Below are 27064 nucleotides of genomic sequence, written 5' to 3' on the forward strand. Positions count from 1 at the left end.
TCAGTCATTGCTTTCCTCTTTATTCTTTCCAGACAGTGAGCATGGCGTAGGAAACGTGGGCTGACAGCCTGGAGAACAGAAGTTATTTGCCATTCTGTTAGTAAGTCCTCTTCATAAATGCGTTGCCATGGGGCCACATCCTCAAATCCAGTTCTGTTCCCCACAGTCAGTATCCCTTCAAATCAGTGCTGCACAGCTGTAGGCTTTTCTGGCTGGATACCACTCGGCTCTGTCTGAAGTTTTCTGTAAACACCATTGCTGGCTTTGTGACAGGCCTGAACAGAGGTGCCCTTTTACTGCTCCTTCTCTTCAGGAAGTCCAGTCAATTAGTCCAAGGCAAAACCATAGATTGCATTTTAGTTTCTTTCATCCTTAAAACTTTGCCAAGTCCTGACTCTGTGATCTAAGTCACTTCAGCTGAAATGATTGTTCTCAAATCTAGAAACAGTTTGCAAAGAATATGGTGGGACTTTGGAAGGTATGAATTTAGATGTAATCCATAGAAATATTCCTGTATTCAGTTTATCACAGTCTTTCTGTCACTTGGGTAGCCTGATTTTTCTGATCCTTAATCTGTAACTGGTTTGTGTTTGTAAAGAACTGGTTTCTTGGCTGGTTGGTCTAATCTTCAGGATCATCTAATGCCAGACCTGCTTGGACACATACCTTGTTCTTTGACTGATGCTTGCTATGATGTCCTAATACCAGAAAGTGAAGTATGTCATGAGACTGCATTTTTTTCTCTTGGTTCCACTGAATGTTTCATCAGAACAGTCTCTGATGTGACTGACACTGGAGTGCTGCTGTGTTCGGAAAGGTTTTGGAACCACGGGTGATCCCATCCTCAGATGAACATAATAGTGACCCCTTGTATTTGATTTTTTTCATTTCTACGTTTCTCATGCTGTAGAATTTCAAATCAGAAGAGAGGCAGGATCTCACTTGAGTCTGATCTTGGCAAACAGCATTTGATGTTTTGTAACCTCTACAGAGATGTGTTTCAAACCCCATTTTCTGCAACTTCAGTATACAAAACTTGACTTTGATAGTTCAGTTCTTGGGAGCAAAATCTGCTGTCCTAAGGACTAGCAGAACCTGAGTTGACTTGGTTTGACTATAACATGAGTAGATGTGCAGTGGGGCTAAAATCTGGATATACAGTGGCAAAGCAGACTTTAAGTGACCTTTTTTGCCTAAATGTTTTTGGAAGAGTGGAACAGACCCTGTGAGCTGAGAGCTTGACTGTTAAAGAGCAGTATCCAGAATCAACTGAGCTTATAATGGAAGGGAAGAACATCCTCTTTTTTCCTTAATTAGTAGAGTCTAAAATCTCTCATATTAATATTACTGAACAAGTGTCAAGTAATAACTGTGAGTCTTTATGAAAAGAATAGACATCTGTAAAAATATTACTTCTGGTATCTCAAAATAGTGATTCGAGTAACATTTTTCTTTCGGTAACTGTTTCAGTAAGAAAAAATCAGTGTCTTGTGCTGTGAAGTGAAGAAAATTGGATCTCTCTTCCTCTTTAGCATTTTAAAAATAAATTCAGAAAAAATGAGGCATTTTCCTTGTTGTCTGGGACTTACATTGCCCTGGTCTGTTGGGTTACAGCTCTCTCCTGTGCATCTCTCTGTTTTACTTCCAGCTGACTTGACTCTGTAGCTTGCCTTCTGCTTTTCTACTGTGGGAAGCCCATCCGAGGAACAGTGGTGAGAGGCTTCCCTGCACTTTCTGTTACCATAGCCTGCATTAAGATTTTTAGATACCTAAAATGAAAAAAAAAAAATTCTCAAACTTAGATTTTTCAGTCTGGCCTGTTCCTTTCCTGTCTTTTCCATGAAGCGTTGGGAAACAGAAAGTGGCTGATGTTCATCTGCAAAGATTTATCCATTCCAGATAAAAGAAGTTGCCAGCATTTCATGTACCAAATGAAGGGAGTTTTAGGGCCTCCAGCAATTTTATGTGGAGTATTACCAGAGAATCCCCAAAATACACTGCCTGCAGATATTTTTTGTTTGTTTCTCGAAGCCCAGCAAATACAGAAGTGATTTTCAGCCAGTTGTCCCCTTCAGTGAAGGTGTAACTAGGTTATACTTGGCTTCATAGCTGACATTGCCTGGTGCTTAACTTTAAATCAGGTACTGGTGCTGGACTTTAAACTAACCAGCGTGCTTTAGGTCTTCATATAGGAACAACATAAGGGAAGGGTATTCCAAAAAATTAAAGCTGGAGAAAGATACACAGGTTTTTTCCCCCCAGTGTTTTGAGATGGTGGAGAATGGATGTCAGTTTTTCTCCAAGTACTTGCAAAGTAGAGAGCCAGTGTGTGCCTCAGGTCTCCAGAGTGCAGTATCTCTATCAGGAGAATTTTCATGTTCTAAACAGAGGTCTGATATGCCACAGAATTTCAGATCTTCTTTATTTCCTCATCTCTTTGTCTGAAAAAAATTGCCTGATGCTAAGAAAGCACTCTCCTATGCTTCCTAAACGAAATTCCCTAAAATGTCTCTTTCCACCCCAAGAGTCTTAGTAATGATCATGCTTTCTTTTGTTTTTCCTGTCGAAGAAAGCTGGCATACTAAACAGACCAAATAACACTTTACATTTTTGGATTTTAGGACTCTTAAGAGGGAAGATTCAGCATACCTTTCTCTAGTACTTGAAAACTTTTTTTTTAATAGATAACAACACAATTTCAGGTTAACACTGGGTAATAATACCAGTGAGGAAATGGCATCACTGTGGTTCCTATGAGATTTCTGGTGCTACCAGCTGAAGAAATCTATTTCAGTGATGCGCTGTCTAGTCAGGGCAAGGCAGCAGTGGAAACAGCATCTGTGTTAAGCCTTGGCATGCTCACGTATGATGTGGAAATCTTGGTGTATAATATGGAGTCTTTTCATAAAAATATTTGTATCATCCTTTTCTGACAAGGTTGCTCTTCATAAGTACTTGAGGATTTTATATTTTGCTTTAAATATAACATTATGTATAATTGGAAACTAAAAGAATGTCCTGTATCCTGAACTTCTAGTAGACTTATCCTTCAGCTCAGACATAATTGCTTCATACACTGACCTTGGCTCTCCAGAAGATGGATTCACAGCATAATGTTAACATTGCTAAGCTTTTTCTCATTTATTCCTCAATGCTACTTTAAATTTTCAGTGTTTCCTAGTAGTAAGACTGCTATATGTTGGATTAAATAAATAGATCTCACCTTCTTTTTATTACAGATGTAGGAAATAATGTGTTTGGTTTATATAATGTTTACACTGTGCTCCCATTTAGCTTGAGATACTTCATGATAAAGCAGTTTATTCTTCTTCTTTGCACACTTTGCCTTCTTTCTGTTGCATTTCCATACAACTCTTTAACTGTCTCTTCCTTTTTTTTCTCCTCTTTTTTTTGTCTTTCCCCATCCCAAGGTACATAGGGACCTGGATTTCTTAAATCTGTCATGTTTCCTTCCTGAATTTCTATTCCTCTCCTAGGTCCCTATAACCACTTTTGCTGCATTTTTACCTCCAAGGGAGAAAGATTTCAACCCGTTTGTATTTCTGTATTTCTAAAGACCCAACATGTGTTCACTGGCCTGTGTTTTCTTTGCAGTGAGACCAAACTTTGAGGAAGGTGGGACAGTGCCTGCGGGGAGGAAACACGAATTTATACGCTCTGAGAGCGAGAACTGGCGCATCTTCAGGGAGGAACAGAACGGGGAAGACGAGGACGGAGGCTGGCGACTGGCTGGGTCACGGAGGGATGGGGAGAGGTGGCGTCCGCACAGTCCAGGTGAGAGCAGAGCGGGGCAAACACGCAGCCGTGCTTACAGAGAGAGGGCAAGGGCCATGAGGAGAGGGAGGTGCCACACTCAGGCAAAAATAGCTTCATGTAGTTTTGGCTATCAAATACTGTTCTGGCATGTGTGGGGCTCTTGGTCACAAAATGATTAGTATAAAATTATGTGCCTTTTGTTTTCCTTTTAGCATCTTCAGTACCCTTACATATTTAAGGGAACAATACTTGTCAGGTGGGCACTTGTCTGTATTGTACTTCAGGTGTGTATGTACCTGATAAAATAAGGATATTTTAATATTTTTAGCTGTTTCTTTGTGGCTGTGACAATGAGAGGAGAGAAGTCACCCACAATAGACGGTATACCTAAGGCTGCAGAGTGACACTGACACTAAACCACTCTGGTCATTGACCTCTTTCTAGTTTTTCAGATAATATGTTTGCAAAGCCAAGAAGCATTGTTGAAAAATCTCAAAATATGTTGCTCTACACATTTTGTAGTTAGTTACAGGATATCTACAGTTATATACAGTATACAGGATATATACAGTTATATACAGGATATATTTAGGCACCTGTTTGGTTTCACTCTCCCCTTCCCAGGCCTGACAGGGCAAGTCTGTTCACATGCTTTCCAGCATTGCATTGCTGGAATTGCAGGAGAAATACAAAGCATAGCTTGGTATTTCAATAATAGGACTGAAATATTGTAGGTTTTCTTTTCCTTCTCTTAGGAAGAGACTCAGTCATTCCTGGTGTGGGATCCTGGGTTTGGCTATCTTTTGGTTGCAGAAGGCTTCTGGAGTACCAGGAGAGGATTAGGCTCTTCTAGTGTTACATCTTCATAGAATAATGAAATGGTTACGTTTGGAAAAGACCTTTAAAGTGGTTGAGTCCAACTTGATAGGAAAGCAAAGGACATTTTTGGGGCTGAGGTAGACAACTTCTTCTCTTCAATAAAAAAAGGTCCCAGTTGCTCTTACAATGACTCTGTTGCCCTTTGCAACATCCCAGACTTTCAGTGTGGTTGTTGTTGTGAGCAGCCATGGCCTCTGTTCTGAGCCTTCTTCACAGCTGTGTATAACTGCTCTCAAACAGCTGTTCTCTTGTACTAAAACGCAGCAGCAAGCCCAAGGCTTCATTTATCATCAGATGTTTTCTATTTAGAGCAAGGCTAAAAGGCAAATTTTGAAGAATATTGTTTTCTTTTCCCCAGTGTTTGGTCACAGTTGTTGATTAGACACTGCTGCTTTGTCTAATTGAGGCAACATCAGGCCAGCTACCTCATGATGCAGCATGATACTCAGGAGTGGAGTGTTCTGCAAGTACCAGCCTGCGTGCTTTAGCTTAAAAGGAAGTGTAGACCTCAAAGTTCAGAAGTTCATTCAGGTCTTGAACTTCCTTGGATGTTCCAAGGAAGGTTTTAAAAATTCATCTCACTGCTGTCATGAAAAATACTTCAGTTTTCAGTGTAGTAGAAAGGAACTGAACTTCCCTTACGGGTTAGTTTCAGCAGGTATAGTTGAAAGCCTGCTCAAAGACTTATGTGAGTCTGCAGAAAAGTTGCTAATTTTGAGATAGCTGAGCTGACAGCTGTATTGTCCTAGTTCCAGCTTTCATCAGAGCTGTATTTGAATTCTCCTCTGAGTAAGTAGCCACAGAACTATCAAAATGGTTTAAATCACTTTTTTTTTGCATTAAACAATGAGTTTAACTCAAACTGGCATGGCTTAAACTACTTCTTTGTACTTATTCTGGTGTTAGGTAATAGTATAGTCATATGTCCTGCTAAAAATAGAGAAATGTCTTCAGAGGACTGTTGCATGTTTAGCTGGTCCTTCCTGTGGCTTGGCTCTATGTACTCCCTGCTAGGAGATTTAGGCTGGCTTTAGTATCTGCTGGAAGAAGAGCATGATCACAGATTTCGATTCACTGGCTGCTTCAAAATTCTCTTTTTTTTTTTTTTTTCTTCTTTTAATTTTTAACCATGTTTTAAAAGTATAAATGTCAAAAAACCCCTCTTTCTGTTGTTCCAGTTCTTGCATTTATACAATGATTGCCCTTTAAATTTGCAAGGCAAGTCTATTTTGTCAGAAACATATACCAACCTGTTTTGGTCTCAAAACTAGTGACTGATCTTTAGATATTTATGGTTTTGGTTACCAAGTCAGCCTTAAGGAATAGGAATAGTTATTCTTGCCTAGAATATCTGATGCAATTTTGTCTTTGCTTAAATAGCTTTTCAAATTGGTCTTTTTCCTGAAAAGCATTTGAGAGGCCTTAGGCTGTACTCTCATGTAAAGTTTTTTTAGTTACTGCTTTGTTTGAAAGGCATTTCAAATTCATCTAGATTCACTCCGCTTTCAGAATCAGGTGCTGTGATTCAACTAGAGTTGAATTTTTGGGCATTGTTCATTGCATTTCTTAAGTATCTTGGAGCAACTAAAGTACGTTGGAGAACCTTGGTCCAAAACTGAGCAAATTAAGAACTAGGTCTATATATAATACATGCAAAAAAAAGTGTACTTAGCATTTAGTATTTTTTTAGTATATATTGAAAATTTTACTGCTGAATTAGAGAATATAACTTCTAAGAGAGAAATAGCTATTAATAAGGATAATTTGTTCTTGGATTTATTGAAGCAGCCAGTAGTCCTGTCTTTTACCTAAAATGTCACTATAAATTGCCAGGGATAAATTAAGCTTAAAATTGTCTCTACACTTGAAATATTGAGCATGTAAATCCTCCCTTATGATAGTATAGAGCTGAACTTAAAGCTGTGTTTGTGTGTCCTATTGGTTAAAAAACTTCAGGTAAGAATGCAGGTTTATCTTTACTTTTGGCTTGCTGTAAAAGGTTGGCAGCCTGATGTTTCAGACCTGAGTTGTGGCCTATATTCTAACTGGGCTTTTACACATTTTGTTATTAAGAAACTAGGGCATGAGTCTGCTACACCTGAGTCTTAGCTCTGACACATAGCTCTGACAATGTGGGGACTGTAAAAGGTGGTGTGACAATCTCTGCAAGCAGACTCAATGGTTCTTCACTGGAACTTTGCAGATACCTGGGCTTAACAAAGGTAGAATTCTCCTTCAAAAACCACATTTCTGGGTCTCACTGTGAGGTGCTGCACTCCTGGTATTGGCATGAGAACTGTGGAAAAATAGAGGCTCCTCTCAATGCAGGGTCTCTGGATGGCCCATTTATGGCTGTGTAGCAAATTCTTATTACTCAGTTTTCCTATTCCACACAGAAGAGAGCTGCAGAGGAGATGCTCAGCCCTGTGTGAGTGCTAGGCTAGCAAACAGCTAGAGCTGTTAATCCATACACTGTGGCACTGCCAGGCTGAGGCCACAGCTCTGTCCCCCTGCTGGGAGCCTGACATGGACATTGCTGCTTTAATGAGGAGCTGTCTGTCCAGGGACTCAAGCAGAAATGCTCTCTGGTTGTCAGCAACCCCTCACACTTAAATCTCTTTCCTTAATAACATTAAAAAGGTTGCCTCAGAACATTGATTTGATGGTTTAATGCTGCTTTCTTTGTGAGGCATAACTAGAAGCATAGATTAAGTTATCCAGTGGAATTATTTGCAAATAAGCACATCTGGAATAGTGAAGGCCTTGTTAATGTCTAATATTTGTGTTTCCTTGGTAAAATTTAGGATTGATTCATAATGTTTCTGGAAGGAGTTTGTTTTACATTTCCTGTATTTGTGAGACAAAGGTGGATTTTTGCATGGCTAATATTAATAGTTAGGGTATTAAGGTCAGTGTGGAAACATTAATCAGTCACGAAAAAGGACCACATTTCTCCCCTTTACAGTGATTTTTTTTTTTTTGATAGATGTTTGATACTGTGAGGCTGCACTGATTCTGGGACACAGATTCCTGGAGCAGAAAAAGAATTAACTTTCTTTTTTTTTACCCAGTAAAGAACAGCCACCATGGAAAGCACTAAGGTGCCTTCATTTTTGCTTTGCACCTTTGTGATAAAGATGGATTGCATTGCATGGAAAGCTGTGTACAGTCCTTTTACTTCCAATTTGTTTTCCTTAGCAGCCAGCTCTTTACAGCTTAAATAACATTATTGCACTCAGAGGATTTGAAGCTTGGCTGAGTGAAGGTGTCTTCTGAATATGAAGTTTATACATGAATTAGGAAGGTTCTCCCACTTCTTATCTTTCCCACTTTTGGTATTCCATGGTTAAAAAAAAATTCAAGAGACTGACCATTCCTTTCAAAGGTATTTGCATAGTTGTCACTCCATTTTTCATGTATATGCACAAAAGCATATCTGAGGGCAAGAGGCAAAAACATGGGTGTTTTGTTAAGGATGTGACTTCTGCAGAGTCCCTGAAGGAAAACACAAAATCTTACACGTGTGAAGGTGCCAAAAAAGACTTAAATCAATGATGGCTGGTAAATTCATTGGGAACTAGTGTTGCTCATCTTATTTTGGTGCCTGTTTTAGATTTTGTAGCCGAGCTTTTTTAGCCTTATGTGGTTTATAATGCTTATTGCACAGTTTATATTGGAGGATTTTGAGTGGACAATATTTGAAAGTCTTCTGCTTATTGGCAAGATGCTCCTTTTCCTTGCCTTGTCCTTGAAGTTGCCTGTTCGTAGGTGGGCTGTACCGTGTAGGGGCTTTCTGAATTGCTGTCAGTGTCCCTTCCCCTGTGCATGAGCCTGCCCCAGGACCGTGTGTAAAGCTCCTTTCCCTGCCTTAGACGGCCCTCATTCCGCAGGCTGGCGGGAGCACATGGAGCGACGGCGGAGATTCGAGTTCGATTTCCGGGACCGAGACGACGAGCGGGGCTATCGGCGCGTGCGCTGCGGCAGCGGCAGCATGGACGACGACAGGGACAGCCTCCCTGAGTGGTGCTTGGAGGATGCAGAGGAAGAGATGGGCACGTTCGACTCCTCTGGAGCGTTTCTCTCTTTAAAGGTGAAAAGCTGCGTTGAGCCCTCTGGTCACTTGGCGCCGTGTTCTGTGATGTCAGGTGGGTTATGGATGGTTGTGTTTGCTTGCAGAAAGTGCAGAAGGAGCCAATACCAGAGGAACAGGAGATGGACTTCCGGCCTGTGGAGGAAGGGGAGGAAAGGTCTGATTCTGAAGGGAGCCACAATGAAGAAGCCAAAGATCATGAAAAGAACAAGAAAGAGGGGGAGAAGACAGAAAGAGTAGTGGCAGGTAAGGGGGAATTCTGCAACAGACATTGTAGAATTTCTGGTAATTCAGTTACTTAGAACTGTGCCCTGTTACAGAAGCAGTGGAAGAAGCAGCTCAGGCATCATCTCCAGCTGCCAGGTCAGACACCCCACCGAAATCTCAGCCTCCAGACCCACTGCAGACAAACCTTTTTGAAAGGAAGGAAGAGTCTGTGCCAGAAAGAACAGAAAAAACAGAAGATAAAGAGAATCGAGTGGAGAATACACTGTCAGCCAAAATGTCCAACAGAGGGGAAGGTAATAAACCTGACAGATAAATTTAGTAAATTTCCATTACTCACCGTGAGTAATCCTAGCCCCTTAAAAGAGGCAAGAACTGGATTATGGTGATGGAAAGCCAGAAGTCACTGACTGGTCTATAAATACAGAATTTGTTGGGTATGCCATCTCAAATGCTTGCAGTGCACTGGTACTTCACACCAAAGTGCAGTCCAGAGAAACACGAGCTAGTTGTGGATGGGTCTCGCAGTCTTACAGCAGAATAGTCTGGACAAATGTGTGGGGCCAGGAAATGGGATATGCTCAAATGTGCCGAGTTCTGCACTGATAGAAATAAACTGTTCCTTGAAGTTAGGCTGGGTGCCTGTGCTGTAAGCAGTACATTCAGGAAGATCTGAAACTGTGTGTGCTTTGGTGCTACATATGAGCCCTTGAATATTCTCTGCATTAAGTTCTTAAAAATAATTGTCGTTTATGTTAATGACCTAACTTTAACATTTTTCTTTAGATTTGGCTTCTCTTGCTCAACCTTTGCCACAGATTTCTGCAGACACAGCTGCTTCTGCTCATCTTCCTCCTCCTGTTTCCAATTCAAATCCTGCTCTGCGGCCAGTTCAAACACCTGTCACAGCTGCTCCAGGCATGGGCAACATTCCCACTGACCCAGATGATGAAGAGGGCCTCAAACACCTAGAGCAGGTAAAATTCCTCTAATTCCTTTGTTGTTGACAATCATGAGACTGGAGGAACGTGGAATGCAATAAACATTTGAAGCCCATAAAATGAGAAATGCAGCTAAAACTTTATACTTGATCATGTATACTGAAAGCTGCTTCTCTCCAGTTTTGTTTTTTATGGGGTTTTTTTTTGGCAAATAATTCAAGAATTTGTATTTTTCTGGGTCAAGGTGCTATATGCTGTGTTAAAGAGCTAGAGACTGTAATGCTTTGGACCACTATCAAGTACCATTATGATTTGCCTTGAGAAATTGTGTATGTCTGTTAATACCCCCAAAGAAACAAACAAAAACCCAACCAAAAATCCCATAAGTGAATCACAACACTGTGTTGGTGAAACTGTAGTGGTTGCTGAGATGTAGAGCCTTCTTTGTGCTCATGCTCCCATGCCTGTTTTATTTTTCTCTGTGGTACTGCATGGGGCCTCCTTGGCAGGTTGCTCTAAAGCTTTTCATAAGCAGGTGAGCTGTGTTTGTTCAGGATTCTGCCTGACAAGTGTGGTAGACAGAGCTCCAGGTTTGTGTGGCAGTCGTTCCTGTGCTGGGGCTGCCTGTCATTCCTGGTACACTGTGGAGCACTGGATAGCACAAGGTGGTTGTGTTTGGTACACTCATTTTCAAATCTGTAAGCCCCCATCTAACTCTCACATTTCTTGCCGATTTTGATGTCTCCTGCAGCAAGCAGAAAAAATGGTGGCATATCTGCAGGACAGTGCCCTTGATGATGAAAGACTAGCAGCAAAAATCCAAGAGCACAGAGCAAAGGGTTCCTCTATGCCCCTATTCCATGAAGCCATGCAGAAGTGGTACTACAAAGATCCACAAGGAGAAATTCAGGGTAGGTCTGTGCCATTTACACTTCCTCTTTTGTTTCACAGAATTGTTAAAGAGTTCTTCACAGAATTACAACCAACAGATGCTGGTGCTTCTTTTTACAAAAGCAGCACAGGAAATTTACCATTCTAGAATTAGGTTTTGAAAATATCTTCAACCCATCACTGCCCCCATGAGCTCAGCAGGCCAAACGTCCAGAACTGTGCTTTATCATGGCTGAGGTTTGCCATCACGTTTCTGTAAATGACTAAAACCTGTTTTACATGCCAGTAATTACTCAGATTTCAAGATAACAATGGAAACAAACGAGGAATGTGACCACTCAAGTAGCTTGTTGTAAAGAATCCACAAGAAACCTTGAAACCAGTTTTCTGGACTCAGCCTGAAGACATGGAATAGTCAGGGAGGGTGGTTTGTTTAGAACTGAGAGCAAAAAAGGAATCAAGTTTCCACCAGCCAGCACCTGTGCAGAATCCCCATTTAAATTGCACTTGCAGCCGCTGCATTGTTAGTTCATATAAATAATAGATAGGAACCGCTCCCTGCTTTCAATTTTTGCTTAAGAAATTTTTTTCAATGGAATTTGGAGCAGGCCTTTCATATAGATACTTGCATCTTTGCTTTCAGAAAGTACTTTTCTTTTGGAGGTCCCAGGGCTCTGTTTTAGCAGGTGTTTATCTCCTTCCTTGCTGTACTTCACATTGTGCAGTGTGAATCACTTCTCATCTGTGAACTCCAGATAGGACTGGGGGGGTGTTGTTTGTAGGATCTGTGTCAATCTCTAGTCTGCAGGTGTTGCACATCTTCAGGGCTTTCTTCTCATCCCTTTACGTTTAAAGAATGTTAACCATAAAGTGTTTTTATTTGCTCAGTGTACGTCAGTCACTGCTCGGTGTTTATTGCTGGGTGACAATGTAAATATTTTTGTTGTTGGATTAAGTACTTCAATGTGATATCAAGAAGTGAACACTTGCACATAATTTTGTTTTTGGAATAGCCTCTTGTGATTTCATATTCTGTAGGAGAAAGTGCCTTGTAGAGATACTGCTTACAGAGAAGGCAAGGGTTACTGAATGTTCCTGCTTTTCAGAAGCTGTTTTGTGAAATGTATTTGTGGTTCTTACTTGGTTAAATATTGCTTTTGTACTGGTTTTGTATATATTTGAATATGTAAGATTGGTATAGGAGCCCTCCTTTGAAACAAGTGACTGAAATCTTTCTCAGAAAAAGGAGGAAGAGAGGGAAAAGTAGATTTTTAAAAAGGAAAGGAACTGGATCCTCTTTGTCTTAAAAATGTAGTTGTTCACTAGAGGTGGGTCTGTTTATGTGCTAAGTTCCAGAAGCAAAACTTGTGTAAAACCTGAGAGTTCCTGTGGTTTGAAGGAGGGAACGCAGCACTGGTGGTTTGAGCAGTGTCAGCCTGCAGGCACTGCTGAGCTCCAGAGTGGAGGCTGCAGCTGCTGTGAGCCTGGAGCAGTAGGTGCTGCTGGAGGACAGCAGGAGGGTTAGCAGGACCAAACACCACACACTGTGCCTGCTTGCCTTTCACCCCAGAGCTGACCTGTGTCCCTCCAAGGCAAGCTGAAAGCCAGCATGGACTTCTCCTGAGACTGCAGGGCAGTGCTGTAGCCCCTGTGGAGATGTGCATGGGCACTCCAGCCGTGGATGAGTAGTGTCCCAAGAGTGAGGCAGACAGGAACGCCTGGTGCTGGGCACTGTGTGACCTTAGCCTGCTCCTTGTTTCCAGCATGCTGAGCCTGGCCTTGCTTCCCCTTCCCCACAACGTGTGTTGGTTGATGTGATTTCAGGTCCGTTCAGTAATCAGGAGATGGCAGAGTGGTTCCAGGCTGGATACTTCACGATGTCACTGTTGGTGAAGAGAGCCTGTGATGAGACTTTCCAGCCACTTGGAGACATCATGAAAATGTGGGGCAGGGTTCCCTTCACTCCAGGCCCAGCACCGCTTCCGCATATGGTAATTATGTGGCAGTTACAGTATTCAAATAGTCCTCTAACAGTGGGAATTGAATTATTTAGATGTTGTCTGCTCTGTCTTGAAATTGCAGGTGTTCCAAGCACCAGAGTTGAACCTGGTCTTAGATTACTTTTGCAAGACTAGAAAAGACATGTGTTTCAAAAATCCTTGGTGTGGCTGGGAGGTGGGGTCCTTCCATATGTAAAGGTGCTGTGTATTTCACAGGCTTTGTAAATCATGATCTTGGTCTTGGTATTCTTATATTTTCTTTTTTTTTTTCTGGTCAAAATACAACTTTTACATTGCTTGCATTTGCAATCTACTACTCTTACTCTATATGTTATTGAAAAATAATGTTTTATCCTTAAACACAGGGTGAGCTGGACCAAGAGCGACTGACCAGACAACAAGAGTTGGCTCTGATCCAAATGCAGCACCTGCAGTATCAGCATCTCCTAATACAGTAAGACTTCCTGTCCCAGAGACCTGCCAGTGGCTGTGTTCTGCTTTGCATTTTTAGTCATCTGGGTTCAGCTGCTCGTCATTGTTTCCTTGGGCAATGGGGTTGGGAGTGCTTCACCTCCAGCAGCAATAGCTGCTTCCACAAACACCGGAGATGGTGATAGCTACAGGATTAGGGCAGTGTCTGCCCCAGCGCACTTTTCAGAGTCCCTTCCAGTGTCACACATAGCTAGTTTGGTGAGACTTGCTTTATAGGTAGCTGTTATGGTCAGACTGAATCCCAGGTGTCCTAGTAATGATCTTCAGATGTTTTCATGTCAGGAGAGGGCTACACATCTTTGGAACTGGAGATGGAGAAGGCAGAACTTACCTTTGGTCTGCCTGCTCAGCTCTTTGAAGATAGGAGCAGGTCCTGCTGGGCAAAGCAGTTTGTCCTCCATTTTGCCAAAGCTTTCAAGTTGTTCAGTTATGGCCAGTTCCTGACAGCTTTTTTTGCAGCAGCTTGAAGGAAAGAACACAGTCAGACTGCTTTTTCAGGGGATCCTGAAAGCATGCATCCTGATTATAGTTTTTCAATACTGATTGCCATCTTGTGATTGAATGAGGCAAGAGCCTGCTCCTGTACTAGGCAGTGCCTTGACTGCTGGGGAAGAGACTGATTGTAGGTGAGCAGTGATCAAAGCCAGATGAATTTGAGCTAATGTTACAGAATTTAGACAAAAAAGGAAGTAATGATGCACAGCTTACAAGAGAAACATGGGGCAGTTGTAGCCAGGTGACATAGCTGAGGGTGAAGAGAATCTGGTTCTGCTCATGTGAGCCTGTTGGCTGTGTTCTTGTATTTTTATTCTTGCCAGGCTCCTGTTCTGTGGTTTCCTCTCATATTTTAGCATGTACATCATATAGATCAGTGGGCATTAGTCCCAGAGCATGAATCTGTCTGCAACTTGGGCATAAGTGAACAAATACCATTTGTCTGCTTCTCTTTTGAAGACAACAGTATGCACAGATGCTGGCTCAGCAGCAGAAAGCAGCCCTCTCATCCCAGCAGCAGCAGCAGCTCGCTATTCTCCTTCAGCAGTTCCAGGCCCTGAAGATGAGGTGAGCTGGCCCAGACTTGAACTGAATTGTATTCTTCCTGTACTGTAGTTTCTATATAACAATAATTACATCTTGTCAGCTCTCTGTCCTAGTTAAGCTTGCTCATATTTTAGGATTATGTATGTTAAAGATGGTAATAAGAATCTGAGTGTGTTTCAGAATAATATGGAACAGTTTCATGATGCGGAGTACTTCTTTATATATGTAACCTTTGCCTCAGAGGTTTATGGAAATGAGAAGTTGAAGTTGTACCTGTCTGACAGATGTGTTGTGCTGGTCACCGAGGGGCTTTGCCAGCTCTGCAGTACTGGGTGCTTGTTTCTCAAACTGGCCTCTAGGCAACAAATGCAAAACTGGAGCTTAGCCCTTCACTTAGCAGCAGGGGGTGAGATCAGCATGGACTGTGCGAGCAGCTACTGTTGTCCACATCCTATTTTTGTTTTAAATAGAGGTGTAGAAGGAAAGCAGTATGTTACAAGTTACTGAATCTCATGCTTGTTCAGAGCACTCCTGTACCTGGAATTGGCGTGTTGACTCTTCCTGTTGGTATTACAGAATATCTGAACAGAACATGATGCCACCTGTTACAAGGTCTGTGTCAGTGCCGGACACTGGCTCAATATGGGAACTTCAGTCAGCTTCACAGCCTACAGGTAAGGTGCTAATCCCGGGTCAGGTCTCAGGGAAAAGCTGGGAAAAGTCCATTCCCAGTTGAATTAAGAATCAACATCTTTGAGATGATCCCTCCCTTTTTGACACAAAGGGAGGTTATTTCTGTGTCATGATGTTTAAGTGGACCAGCCTATTTTGCTTTGAAGCAGAAGTTCCATTTGAGAGTGGTGAAGAATATGGTAATTTTTCCAATGGTTATGGAAAGTCTAGATGTGAAAGGATTGTTCTATTTAAGGATGTTCTGCTCTGATGGGAGGAGCTGGAATAGCTGGTTCTTCTGTGGAATTTCATAGGAAACCCAGCCTTCCTTCAGTCATGGACAGGCCTTGTTCTCCAGGAAGATAAAGTGGCCCTCTACTAAGGCAAAAGTGTTAACATGATTTTAGTTCCTAAAATGCAGTAACAGCATACTCAAGATTCTCCTCTTTCAGTTATGTTTTGTTCATGTGCTTATTTTTGCTTGTCAATGTTTGTTTTCTTCACTGTCTAGTCTGGGAAGGAAGCAGTGTCTGGGATCTGCCCATTGATACTGCAGCTCAGGGACCAGCTCTAGAACAACTTCAGCAGCTCGAGAAGGCCAAGGCTGCAAAGGTCAGAAACTGTTTTGTACTGTAAGAAGTTGGGATTGCTCTTCTGCAATGTAATTGTGGTTCTTGAGCCAATGGAAGAATAAGCTTTTCAATGGATGATTTTTACTAGATTTTCATGGAAAACACCATAAAGAGAAAAGGGGTTATAAAAAAAGTTATGAAATCCTTGTGGAAAGCTGTTTGGAAACCATCGCTATGGAGGTACTACTGACCTCTGAAATAGTGGTTGTGTTCTACATTTGTGATTAAAACCTCTTCAATAGCCACCTCTGTTTCAAACTGAGATCATCATGAGCTGTCAGGCCAAACCCTGAGTTGAGACCAGATAGTTGTACTCTTAATCCTTGTGATTTTCACAGAACTGGTTTGGGGAATCATAAGAGTCATATTTGCCAGGGTTATTCTACATGTACTCTAGTATTAAATTGTTTTTGTAAGTTTGAACCTGTATGACTTTGCACATTTCCTGAAAATTACTATTTTATGATGACTGCAAAGCAACTCAGTACTCGTTTCCAAAGTTAGAGGGTATTTTGAGGAGCTGATGTAGAAAGAGTGACTAGAGAACCAGTGTGTGTTACAAATAGAAATTGTCCAAAATTGTTCTAGACTGTTTCAGGAATCTGACCTCAGTAGGCAGCCAGTTGATAGGTAAAATTGCAATTAAGGGAGAGCATCTGTCAGAGGCTTCATCTGTTAAGCTGTTACTATAATATCAGCACAGTTGCCCTAAGAAATGGTGTAGGAATACGTTACCTGCATCTGAGTATAGTTTTATGTGAATTATAGCTAGAGCAAGAGAGGAGAGAAGTGGAAATGAGGGCCAAACGAGAGGAAGAGGAGAGGAAAAGGCAGGAGGAGCTTCGGAGGCAACAAGAAGAGCTACTTAGGAGGCAGCAGGAAGATGAGAGGAAACGACGGGAAGAAGAAGAACTGGCCCGCAGGAAGCAAGTGAGTTTCCCCAATGTAGTTAATCTCTAATTTTAATATTTTATAAAACTCACTTTAAGAATCCTGTGCGGTCTAAGTAATCTTTGGTAGGTGCGTATGAAGACAGTCTTAATATTTTTCATGTGAGTATATTAAATTATGATTCTTCTGTTCTTGATTTTTTAAGAGCCCAAACTGCAATCTGAGAAATGGGCTTTGATGCTTCACTTTAAGATAGGTTCCTGTTTGTGAGCACAGGGCCTTTATTCCTTGTGGAATATTCCCTCTCAACTTTTTAATGTCAGTGTTAGACTTTAGTTAGTTGTCCAGTTACTGCATGTTTTGCTCTTTATTTCCCATTTATGCAGTCAAGGATATGTTCTGGAGTAGAGCAGCTGTTTCAAATGAATAAGAGGTAGAGGGCTGTAGTGGACAAAAAATGATGTGACATTCAGCTTATTTTTCCCCTGGTGTGTGGTGTGGTGTTTGTTGGTGTGGTTTGTTGTTTTTGTTTTTGGTTTTTTTTTGGTTTTCTTTTTTTTTTTTACTTAATAAATTATTTTTTAAATAAATTACCTGGGTAATAGTCTGTCAGCTTTTTTACTTTACTTGATACTTCGGAAAGGAAGGGATGTAGTTTGATTAAAAAGAATTCTGTGGTCAGTGTCGCAGCAGGAGAATGAGTGTAGGAATTGTAGTACGTTCTTAATCATCCAAGAGTACAAAATGGACACATTATTAGTTTGGCATTTTTAGCATTTACTTCTGAATTCTGTATGGAAGAAAATGTATTTGTTCCTAAAATGTTGCAGGAGGGAAAGACAGTGAAAGTTAAAGTTTTCACTCCACATCTGAAGGATGAAGGCAAGCACAAGGCTGAGCTTATTCACTAAGGAGTTAGTCAGTAAATGTCCTGAGAAGTACCACATGAATAATAGGCAAAAGTACTAAATAATTGTCCTTTATAGTATCTATGAGCTTAGGTAGGCAGTTGTAAAGCATGTTCCTGCTTTAAGGATCAGACACTTCTGAGGAAGCCTCTAGAATCTCCAGTTTTGTTTGGAAGTTCATTGGAGATCTCTGTTCACTCAGGGTTTGGGTTTTGTCACAGAAGGTCTATTTTAATTGGTACAGTATGAAATGTAGATAATTTCATGGTGTCTTTTGGAATCAAGTTGCAGATAAATGGCTCCTTGCTTTAGTGTATCTACTTTGTGTGCAGGAAGTCATTATGCTGTGCAGAAAAGCATCCTTCACTTGAGGTCAAACTAACATTGAAGCAATAATAAATTCAAAAGTTTAACTTTTGAGATAGATTGCGTTAGATCTCGTTCAATAACAACAACACATTTTTCAGCTGGTAATTCAATTTGTGTCATCTGTGCTGGCTTCAAGTAGACTTGGGTTGTTTCTTTTAACTCTTAACAGTTTTGCCTCTGTGTATAACCATGTCTGTTAAATTGCAAAGTTTTTTTTGTCCGCTTTGGATTTGTGCAGTAAACAGTCTGACTCTCCCGTTCTGAGATGCCATGGGAAATAACTATTTACACGAAGGAAGCAGAACGGGGTTGAAAAGCAGTAACAGCAAGTATCTTAGTTCATTACCAATGCAATAATTGCCACAATGCTTAATTCTGAGCAGTAATGTCTTGAAAAGGTAACAAAGAGTTTAAGCACTTCTCTGGAAAGAGACAATAACATTGTTATTCTGTATTAAAAAAAAGAAACTGATCAATATTTGAATCTGACTTCTGTACTAAAAGGCATTGTAGAATCAGGGATGAACTGATTTATTAGCATGGATTTATGCAGAGGAGATGATGCTTAACAAATTTGATTAACTTCTTTTGAGGAGATGACAGTGAGAGCTGAGAGGGGTGAAGCAGTAGACTTAATCTGCCTGGACTTCAGGAAGGCTTTTGATGTAATACTGCATAAAAGACTAGTATATAAGGTTAGTAAATATGCTGTTGATGGTGAATTCTAAATAAAAAAAGTAACTAATAGAAATTCAATTCTGTAGGATGAAATGTCATACCAAATGTTGAATTCAGTTCTGTTCACAGTTTTCATCAATTACTTTGCACTGTAGAATTGCAAACAGTAATGCCCAGCTTGTGTAGCCTCCTGTATTTCAGATTTGTTCTGGTCTGGTGTCTTCTATTTTGTAATAATTGATTGCTTTCAGGAACAAAATTTGAGGTTTAATAACCAGCTAATAATTGTTTTCTCTGAATTCAGTCTTTAGTTCTCCCTTTAAAGTACACCTTTCAAAGAGGAGAGCGAAAAGATTTGTGAGCTCTAGTAACACAGACAATCAGAATTGCAGGTGTCACCAACTGCAAAAAAATCTGTTTTATTTAAAAATCCAGAGTCTATTGAACTGGGGATTGCTGCTTAAGGATTTTTTTTTTGTAATACTACAGATACTTTAAAAGATGTGAAATAAGCTGTCTGTACAGCAAGATGTATATGTTTGAAAACAATTACTAAGAAAGATGCTAAAGAACACTGAGAATGTCTTGGAGCAGGAATCTACAAACATGGGAACACTAAGAGCCAAAGGATTGATTGTTTCTCATACTAGTCAGTGGCAGAAAGCTGGAGAGCTTTGAATGATTTTGGTCACATGCTCAAACAAAAACATTAAATAATCAGATACAGAAGTAAATATGAAGACAACATTTTTATAGCTGTGAAAAGTCATAAAATGGCTGTGTTTCCCAGCTTTTCATCTCTTGCGGGGATTTTTTCCTTGTGTCAGTAAAAAACACTGTTCCTCTTGAGTTCTGTAGGAGAGCAAAGTCCTTTACTGATGTCATTCAGCAGTGTTTCTCATGCCATGCCTGTGCAAGAAGATTTGTATGGCTTTCTTAAAGGCAATTCCAGCCTCACTTCCCAAGGGGAAAGGAGGGCAGAGATGTCACTGAAGTGCTGTCCCACAGCAGGACTCAGTGCCTGTGCTCATCTCTGCCAGCTACTACGTGCTGTGTCAGGGAGAGCCTCCAGCCTGGCTGCCACTGAGGACCCCTGAGCTGAGATCCTGCTCTGTGGTCTCCAGGCAAACAAAAAAGACTGGCACCTCCAGCCTACTCAGCAGCCTTTTCAATAAAAGATACAGCAAGCAGAGAATTCCCCCCTAGGACGAATGGGGGACACACGATTACTGTGATTTGCCTACATGTGTCTAATTAATACAGTTACAGGCCCAGATTTCAAAAATGGTTCAGGTGGTGTGTGTTACATTTGAAGCTGATTTGATTAATGAGAAAATTAATCTCAGACTATTGTTCTATGTCCAGCTAGTGGAAAAACCCACTACTGCACTTACATCTAGCACCAAACCACTTAAATGATATTCAGGAATATGAATGAATTGTTGGCTTGCAGCCAGCAGCTGTTCAGTGCCGTGGAATTGCTTATAAAAGATGTTCTTTCTGCTGACAGTTTTGTTGCAGGCATCTGAAATTCATTGTCAAGAGAAAAAACAGGGCAGCTGTTCAGGGAACTGTTGTGTAGTTTATCTGTGCTGTGTGTACATGAAGCTTTGGTGTCAGATGGAATAAAAGGGTCGTAGTTTTCACAATTAACTTCCTTGATTTACCACAATTTACATCCATGCTGCACAATTAATCCCTGATCATCCTATGAATAATGTATTGCTTATAAAAAAACTTGTAGGAGTGTGATTGCAGTTGTGGTCATTTTTAAAGGAAAATATAAAATTACAAAAGCTTAAAAAGGTTCTGGTCCAAAAATGAAGATCTTGAGGTTGAGCTGGTAGGGTAAGTCAGACAACAGAAGGGGTGAAAAGCAGAGTAGCCTTAACTCAGTTGCTGGGTATCAGAGGTTAGAAAAGGCTGCAAAAACGAAGGCTTTTTTATGCAAGGGAAAGTCAGAACTGGTGGAAAAGGTGCCCAGGTGGGATCCCATTTAACAATATACAGGAAGCTGCTTGTCCCCTATTCCTCAAAAAACCCCAAGTAGCAGAATGGAAAAATACATGTTTATGTTGATAGGGAGGGGTGCTGATGTTTAATTTTTGAGTTAAGTAAACAATTTTAGTACTTGGTAAACAGAATGTAATTTATTGGAAGCCATTTAAATAATTTAGGGGTAGCCCAAAATCAAAGCCCTTAAGAGACCTCTTGTTACCCATAATATTTAAATAGTATAGGGAGAGCCCAGTCAAAGCCCTTGAGACTTCCAGTGTAACTGTTCTTGAGTGCACTGGGCTGTGTCAGCTTCTTCCTGGTGTCTGGAGATGTGGTTTGAGTTTTGAGGTGCTCTTGAAGAGTCAGCATTCAGAAACTCCTGTAAGCAGGAAAAGCTTCCAACTTAGAGCTGACAGCCCCCCACAAAAGGAGTTAATGGTACCCACACATTGAAGTATTTATGGATCTAATGCCCAACTGCTAGAGCTGCAGAGTGAAAAGAGGAGTTCTCACCTTTTGTTGTCATTCTCAACACCATTCTTCTTACAACCAAAGACGGGCAATTATGTCTTCTGTTTTTCATTAAAATAACTCATGTAGAAGATGCACGTTGCATCAAAAATACTTGTTAACATGTGGGTTTGTTGTGTTTAATGCAATGTTTTGGTAGAGCTTAGTTTGGAGCTAGGGAGCTTTTCTTGAGGCTACTCATTTGGCCAGACAATGCTGTAATGTGTGTTCTGATGTGGTTTGTTGATAAAATGGTATTTATAGATTGACATTTTGTTCCCAACTCCAGGAGGAGGCCCTGAGGCGACAACGAGAGCAGGAAATTGCACTAAGGAGGCAGCGGGAGGAAGAGGAGAGGCAACAACAGGAGGAAGCACTTAGGAGATTGGAGGAGAGAAGAAGAGAGGAGGAGGAAAGACGTCAGCGAGAGGAGTTAATTCGTAAACAGGTGAAAAATGGCAAAAGGGACCTCTGCTGTTTAATTATGGAGGCTGCTACAACAAATAGGCTTTGAAAGTTGCACCAGTGCTAGAGAGATCAACAGTTTTGGTCAAAGAAAGCAGAGCTTGCAAACAGTATGAGTGAAAAAAAGGTTGTTTACCTGTATCCTGTCTCCAGACAAAAAAATCAGAATCCATTACATGCTTAGGTAAAGAGATTTGGGTGGGAGTAAGTGATCTCCCTTCACATTTAGCCTTCAGAATGGCTTTGCAGCACAGTATTTATACTCCTCTCTGAGGCAGAGTACAGTATCAGAATAAGTTTGTTTTGAATTAGCATTCTCTGGGCCTTTACTTGGTCTTCAGTGTCAGCTGAGATGATCAGTTTTGGCAGTTTTTCAGTGCAATGCCAAGTCTATATCCCCTACCAAAGTTTCAGCTTCTTTTCTTCCCTTTCTCATTAACAGTGTTTTTCTCCTTGGGGTCAGCATTAGAAGTCCCTATTGGGAACTTGAGCTTGTGGTCCCCTAATTGATACTCTCACAGTCCCTTGGTCAAACAAATCTTGAAACATGATTGGTTTCACGTTAACTTCCAGGTCCTTTCCAGAATTCCCAGTTAGTATTTAAAAATGCCTTTTCAGAGTTCTCCCTTGTAAGACGCCCATCACTATTTCTGTTGTTTGTTAGCAGAAGCATCTCTCTGGAACTCTAGTGTTGAGTAACAGCAGTAAACATCTCCATCTTTGCCACCTGTCTCTTCTTTGCTGTTACTTTTGCTCCAAGTTTTACTCCACTGAAAGTGTGGCAGTACTGTAAGTAGTATAAGCAGGCAGAAGCTCAGACTGAAAGGTGTGTATCTACTAGAAGGAGAGTAGTGAGAAATTAGCTGGTGTGAATTAGGGAGATGTCATTCTCAGAATTCTGAGTTCCTTGGTGGAGCAATGGGAAACATGACTTTATTACTGAGAAATGTAAAGGTAAATGAACAACCCAAACAGCACAGATTACAGATAACATAGTCCCCTCTGTTCTGTCAGAATATCAGTGCCACAGAGCTAAGAGTCTTTTAAATTCTGTGAAGCCTGCTTAGACTGTATTCCTTTCTGTGTCCTGGGAAGGAAGAGGAGGCTGCCAAGTGGGCGCGTGAGGAGGAGGAGGCTCAGCGGCGGCTGGAGGAGAGCCGGCTGCGCATGGAGGAGGAGGCGGCGCGGCAGCGGCTGGAGGAGGAGGAGCGCAAGCGCAAGGAGCTGGAACTCCAGCGCCAGAAGGAGATCATGAGGCAGAGGCAGCAGCAGCAGGAGGCTTTACGGCGCCTGCAGCAGCAGCAGCAACAGCAGCAACTTGCACAAATGAAGGTAGCCTGTTCCTGCAGCTTAGACTTCCTTTCAGCTCAGCATGGGAAGCAAAGCCACAGCTGCATTCAGGGTGATCTGGAGTACCTTGAGCAGAGCAGGGATAGATGAGGTGTCTGGAGAGGGAAAAGGGCTAAGAGTTGATGCGAGAAGAAAAAGGAAGAGAAGTTACAAATTAAAACCCTAAAATGTTCTGTCAGTAGAAGCACACTGGGAAGGTATCACACATGGGTACAGACGATTTTTTTGCCACAATGAGCAAGGGCCAGTGCAAAGTTTCAAAAGCTTGGAATTCCTGAAGTCTTTGAAATGTAAATGGATTGCTTTTTCTCAGGTAGTGATGTGTTACATTGTTCTTGATACACTGTGTCAAAGACTGATACATCATAGGGCAATTCAGAGAATATATAATTTATTTTGTTTTACCTTTTCATACTTTATTATTATACCATTTTGTACTCTCTAGGGTTTTGTTAAACTTTAAAGGTGGCCTTTCTATTCCCCTGGGTTTATACCATTCTTTCCTGATTATACTCCAACAGTATTCTCTAAAACGTTTTGTAATTCCTGATATCTGTTTTGGCCCAGCTCCCTTCATCTTCAACATGGGGTCAGCAATCAAATTCAGGAGCTTGTCAATCCCAGACCACACTGTCATTGGCCGAAATCCAAAAGTTAGAAGAAGAAAGAGAACGGCAGCTCCGAGAAGAGGTAATCACTGACAGCAGCGGAGTGCAACTTGTTAGAGGGGACTCAGCTGTGGGACTGCTTAGCTGTCACTTCAGTTATTAGAAGGAATGGTGAGGATGAGGAATGTTTTTTTGAAATAGCATAACTCAAAATCCTGTCCTTCAGGCATAGGTTCAGTAAGCACTTGTGTGAAAGTTTTTATCGTGTATTAGTACAAGAATCTGAAAGGGAAAACTGCACCCTTTGAACCCAGGGAGTGTAATATGTTCACAAAACAGTATACAGTTATTTCACATCTATATTCTAATGTTTGAAGATATTCATGAGACCAGGGCAGTTAAAGGGAGGGTGGGTTGGAGGGGGAACAAGAGATGGTAGGAGAGAAGGTCTTCTTCCAAAAAGCTGACTGCAGTCATGGTTTGATACATTTAGTCTGTCCAAGGCTAGTAAAGACTTTTTATTTACTGGTTACTTAATGTCTCCTTTTTTGGAGGAACCGTAATGGCCCAGAACAATAATAGGTCAGCCAGACTTCTCCAGAAGAAAGTGAATTCAGTTAAAACCAGTTTCCAAGTTAGACTTTTGAAAAGTAACGATCATCTGAAGGTATTTACAAGCACTTTTGTCTTGCATGCAACAGCAAAGGCGTCAGCAGCGTGAGCTAATGAAGGCCCTCCAGCAACAGCAGCAGCAACAGCAGCAAAAATTGTCAGGCTGGGGTAATGTCACCAAACCAACAGGCACCACCAAGTCCCTGCTGGAGATACAGCAGGAAGAGGCAAGGCAGATGCAGAAACAGCAGCAACAGCAGCACCAGCAGCCGAACAGAGTCAGAAATACCACGGTATGTTTGTTTATCTGATCAGTACATGGAGGAGAGCAGCCATGCCTGTTCCCTCTATCTGTTCATGTCTTTTCTGCGGGATCTGTTCTAATAACCAGCATCAATTTATGTCTCAACAGCACTCTAACCTGCACACCAGCATTGGGAATTCAGTGTGGGGCTCTCTAAACACTAATCCCAGCAACCAGTGGGCATCTGACCTAGTCAGTAGCATCTGGAGTAATGCTGATACCAAAAACTCAAACATGGGTTTCTGGGATGATGCGGTGAAGGAAGTGGGACCTCGTAACTCGACCAATAAAAATAAAAGCAATGCCAGCCTCAGGTAGGAACTGGGGAAGGAGCTTTTACAAAGAAAGACTGCCACTCCTGGCGTGGTCACTGGCAGTTAGAACATCTTCATGTGTTTTCCTTTTTTTTCTGTGTCATTCAGGACCTCTTTCAACAACAAAAATAGCTAATAAGTGACCATTCACAGTTCATTTTGTCACCTGCTTAGAAAACTACTTTGTTCTTAAAAAGTGTTTGCATCTTGTGAAATAGCCTTACAACACTGTACTGTATACTGTACTGTGGGTAAGCCTGGTAACTGATAATCTAATCATGGGCATTTTCTTTACCTCAGTAAATCTGTAGGTATTACAAGTAGACAAAACAAGAAGGTAGAAGAAGAGGAGAAGCTGTTGAAATTGTTCCAGGGGGTTAATAAAGCCCAGGATGGATTCACTCAGTGGTGTGAACAGATGCTTCATGCACTCAACACAGCCAACAACTTAGATGGTAAGAGATGAAAAGGAATGAGGGGAACAATATCTGTTCAGTTTTCTGACAGAGTGGTTCTGAGGGCCTGTAATGACATCAAACCGTGTTTCCAATGCACTCAGCAAAAGGACATCATTAAAAATCAGCCAGAAGAACTGGCTGCATCCTCTTGTAGGTTTTCATTGTCCTAACTATAGCAAATGGGTGGGATTTGAAAAAGGTCTGAAGTCTGTCGGCCAGAGCCCTCCTGAGGATTTCTGGTAGTCATGGAAGCGTTATCAGGCAGATAGATGAGGATCTAGTTTCAACCTGCTTTACATGACAGGGCATTATTGTGGGGAACTGGGAAGGGCAAATTACTAGACAAAGTATTCGACACAGATATCTGACGTTGGTGTTTATTGCATGTGTATTTGCTATAAACGTGCACTCCCTTACAGTCTGCCTTCTTCTTGCAGTTCCCACGTTTGTTTCTTTCCTGAAGGAAGTGGAGTCTCCCTATGAGGTCCATGACTACATCCGAGCCTACCTTGGAGATACTCCTGAGGCCAAGGAGTTTGCCAAGCAGTTCCTGGAGCGCCGTGCCAAACAGAAAGCCAGCCAGCAGCGGCAGCAGCAGCAACAGCAGGTAAAGGGGCTCTGCTCCCCCTGGCACTGGGAGGCTGGAGAGTCAGCAGCACCCCTGCTGGATCCACCAGCATCCTGGCAAATGCACACAGTAAAGCAGCTTTCCAGTTTTTACCACAGGATCAAGTTTCCTTTGTAACCTAAGAGTTGAGGGCCACTGTAGATCAGAGTTTTTGCATGGTGATCTGGGAAATGCTGTGGGAAGATGAGGTGGATACATCAGTAGCTGTTGCTGCCTCATGGGTGTAGGGAGTGCTTTGGGCTCTCTGAATATTTTCTGTATAAATAAACCTGACTTGACTGTGCTCTATAATCTTGTCCTTAATTTGTTCTCTAGGATTCAGTGTGGGGGATGAACCACAGTTCGCTACATTCAGTCTTTCAGACCAATCAGAGCAACAACCAGCAGTCCAACTTTGAGGCTGTGCAGAGTGGGAAGAAAAAGAAGAAACAGAAAATGGTTCGAGCAGATCCCAGCTTGTTAGGTCCGTTTCAATTTTTAAAAATTAGTGTTTAATTTGGTAGTGGTGGTTTGCTTGGGGAATGTAGAAGATTCTTACTGACCTTAAATGGTAATACTGAATTTGAGTAGAAAAGTTGGAATGTCTTTAGAATCTTTTCAGTAGTATTATTTATTTAATGATTTGAAAAATTCTGTACCAGTCTCATGAAAAACTTTTGTCAAACTTTCCCTCATTTAATGGCCTCTTTGATATCTGGGTTATTACCTGGAAACCTCTGAGTAGTTCAGAGATATCAGTTAAATTCCCTTCCCTCTTTCAAGCTGACATACAGCTATTTTATTGCTTTAATGCTGATTCATTCTTTGAAGAAAAGCATGTTTTCCTTGCTTTTATGAGGAGCAGCTTTCTGAAGCTGCCTTTTCCAGGAGCTAACCACCACCCTAGTCAGAAAAGACAGCCCAGATTGAAGTGGTCACAGATTTGAGACCATGGAGATTATGGCATCCTTCATAGGCATCCTGAAGTAGTCCTTCATTTATTATGTTCTGTGTCTTAATTTTTACGTAGGACTGGTTTTAACCATGCCCTAGCACTGATGGAAAAGTTTCTTTGAAGTAGCTTTTAAGGTACAAGGCCATTGTGTGAGTGCGTGGACACTGAGGGGTGACAGGTCACTGTTGTGTTCATGTGGAATAAATGTGTCTGTGTGGGTGCCCTGTGTGACAGAGGGGAAACCAGGCCACTGCACTGGGCCAGCCTTTGTTGTGCTGCTTCTGCTGAGCCAAATTGCTGTAAAGCAGACAGATATTGTCCACCTGAAGCCTCTGCTTTTTAAGGTTCTAGCAGAGCCCTGCCTTTGGTTTTTGTCTTTCTTCTATTTTGGTCTCAT

The 27064-nt window shown here is 41.5% G+C and overlaps 1 protein-coding gene across 2 annotated transcripts in view; it reads left to right on the forward strand.

Annotated features, from left to right (window-relative positions):
* Positions 1-27064, forward strand: part of GIGYF2 (GRB10 interacting GYF protein 2) — a 75123-nt gene that overhangs the window by 45112 nt on the left and 2947 nt on the right. The window contains exons 8-27 of one of the 2 annotated variants that reach the window (XM_063408778.1): positions 3616-3795; positions 8529-8746; positions 8833-8992; positions 9067-9267; positions 9758-9948; positions 10664-10823; positions 12628-12794; positions 13169-13257; positions 14250-14357; positions 14913-15010; positions 15520-15620; positions 16409-16570; positions 21284-21442; positions 22555-22791; positions 23377-23499; positions 24119-24322; positions 24442-24647; positions 24948-25102; positions 25543-25712; positions 26049-26196. In XM_063408778.1, the coding sequence (XP_063264848.1) occupies positions 3616-3795; positions 8529-8746; positions 8833-8992; positions 9067-9267; positions 9758-9948; positions 10664-10823; positions 12628-12794; positions 13169-13257; positions 14250-14357; positions 14913-15010; positions 15520-15620; positions 16409-16570; positions 21284-21442; positions 22555-22791; positions 23377-23499; positions 24119-24322; positions 24442-24647; positions 24948-25102; positions 25543-25712; positions 26049-26196 (3237 nt within the window). Of the gene's footprint in view, positions 1-3615; positions 3796-8528; positions 8747-8832; positions 8993-9066; positions 9268-9757; positions 9949-10663; positions 10824-12627; positions 12795-13168; positions 13258-14249; positions 14358-14912; positions 15011-15519; positions 15621-16408; positions 16571-21283; positions 21443-22554; positions 22792-23376; positions 23500-24118; positions 24323-24441; positions 24652-24947; positions 25103-25542; positions 25713-26048; positions 26197-27064 lie in introns of those variants that run through there. The other variant, XM_063408777.1, reaches the window with a different exon arrangement.

The sequence above is a fragment of the Prinia subflava genome, chromosome 11, assembly GCF_021018805.1.
Source record: "Prinia subflava isolate CZ2003 ecotype Zambia chromosome 11, Cam_Psub_1.2, whole genome shotgun sequence".
Lineage (NCBI taxonomy): Eukaryota > Metazoa > Chordata > Aves > Passeriformes > Cisticolidae > Prinia > Prinia subflava.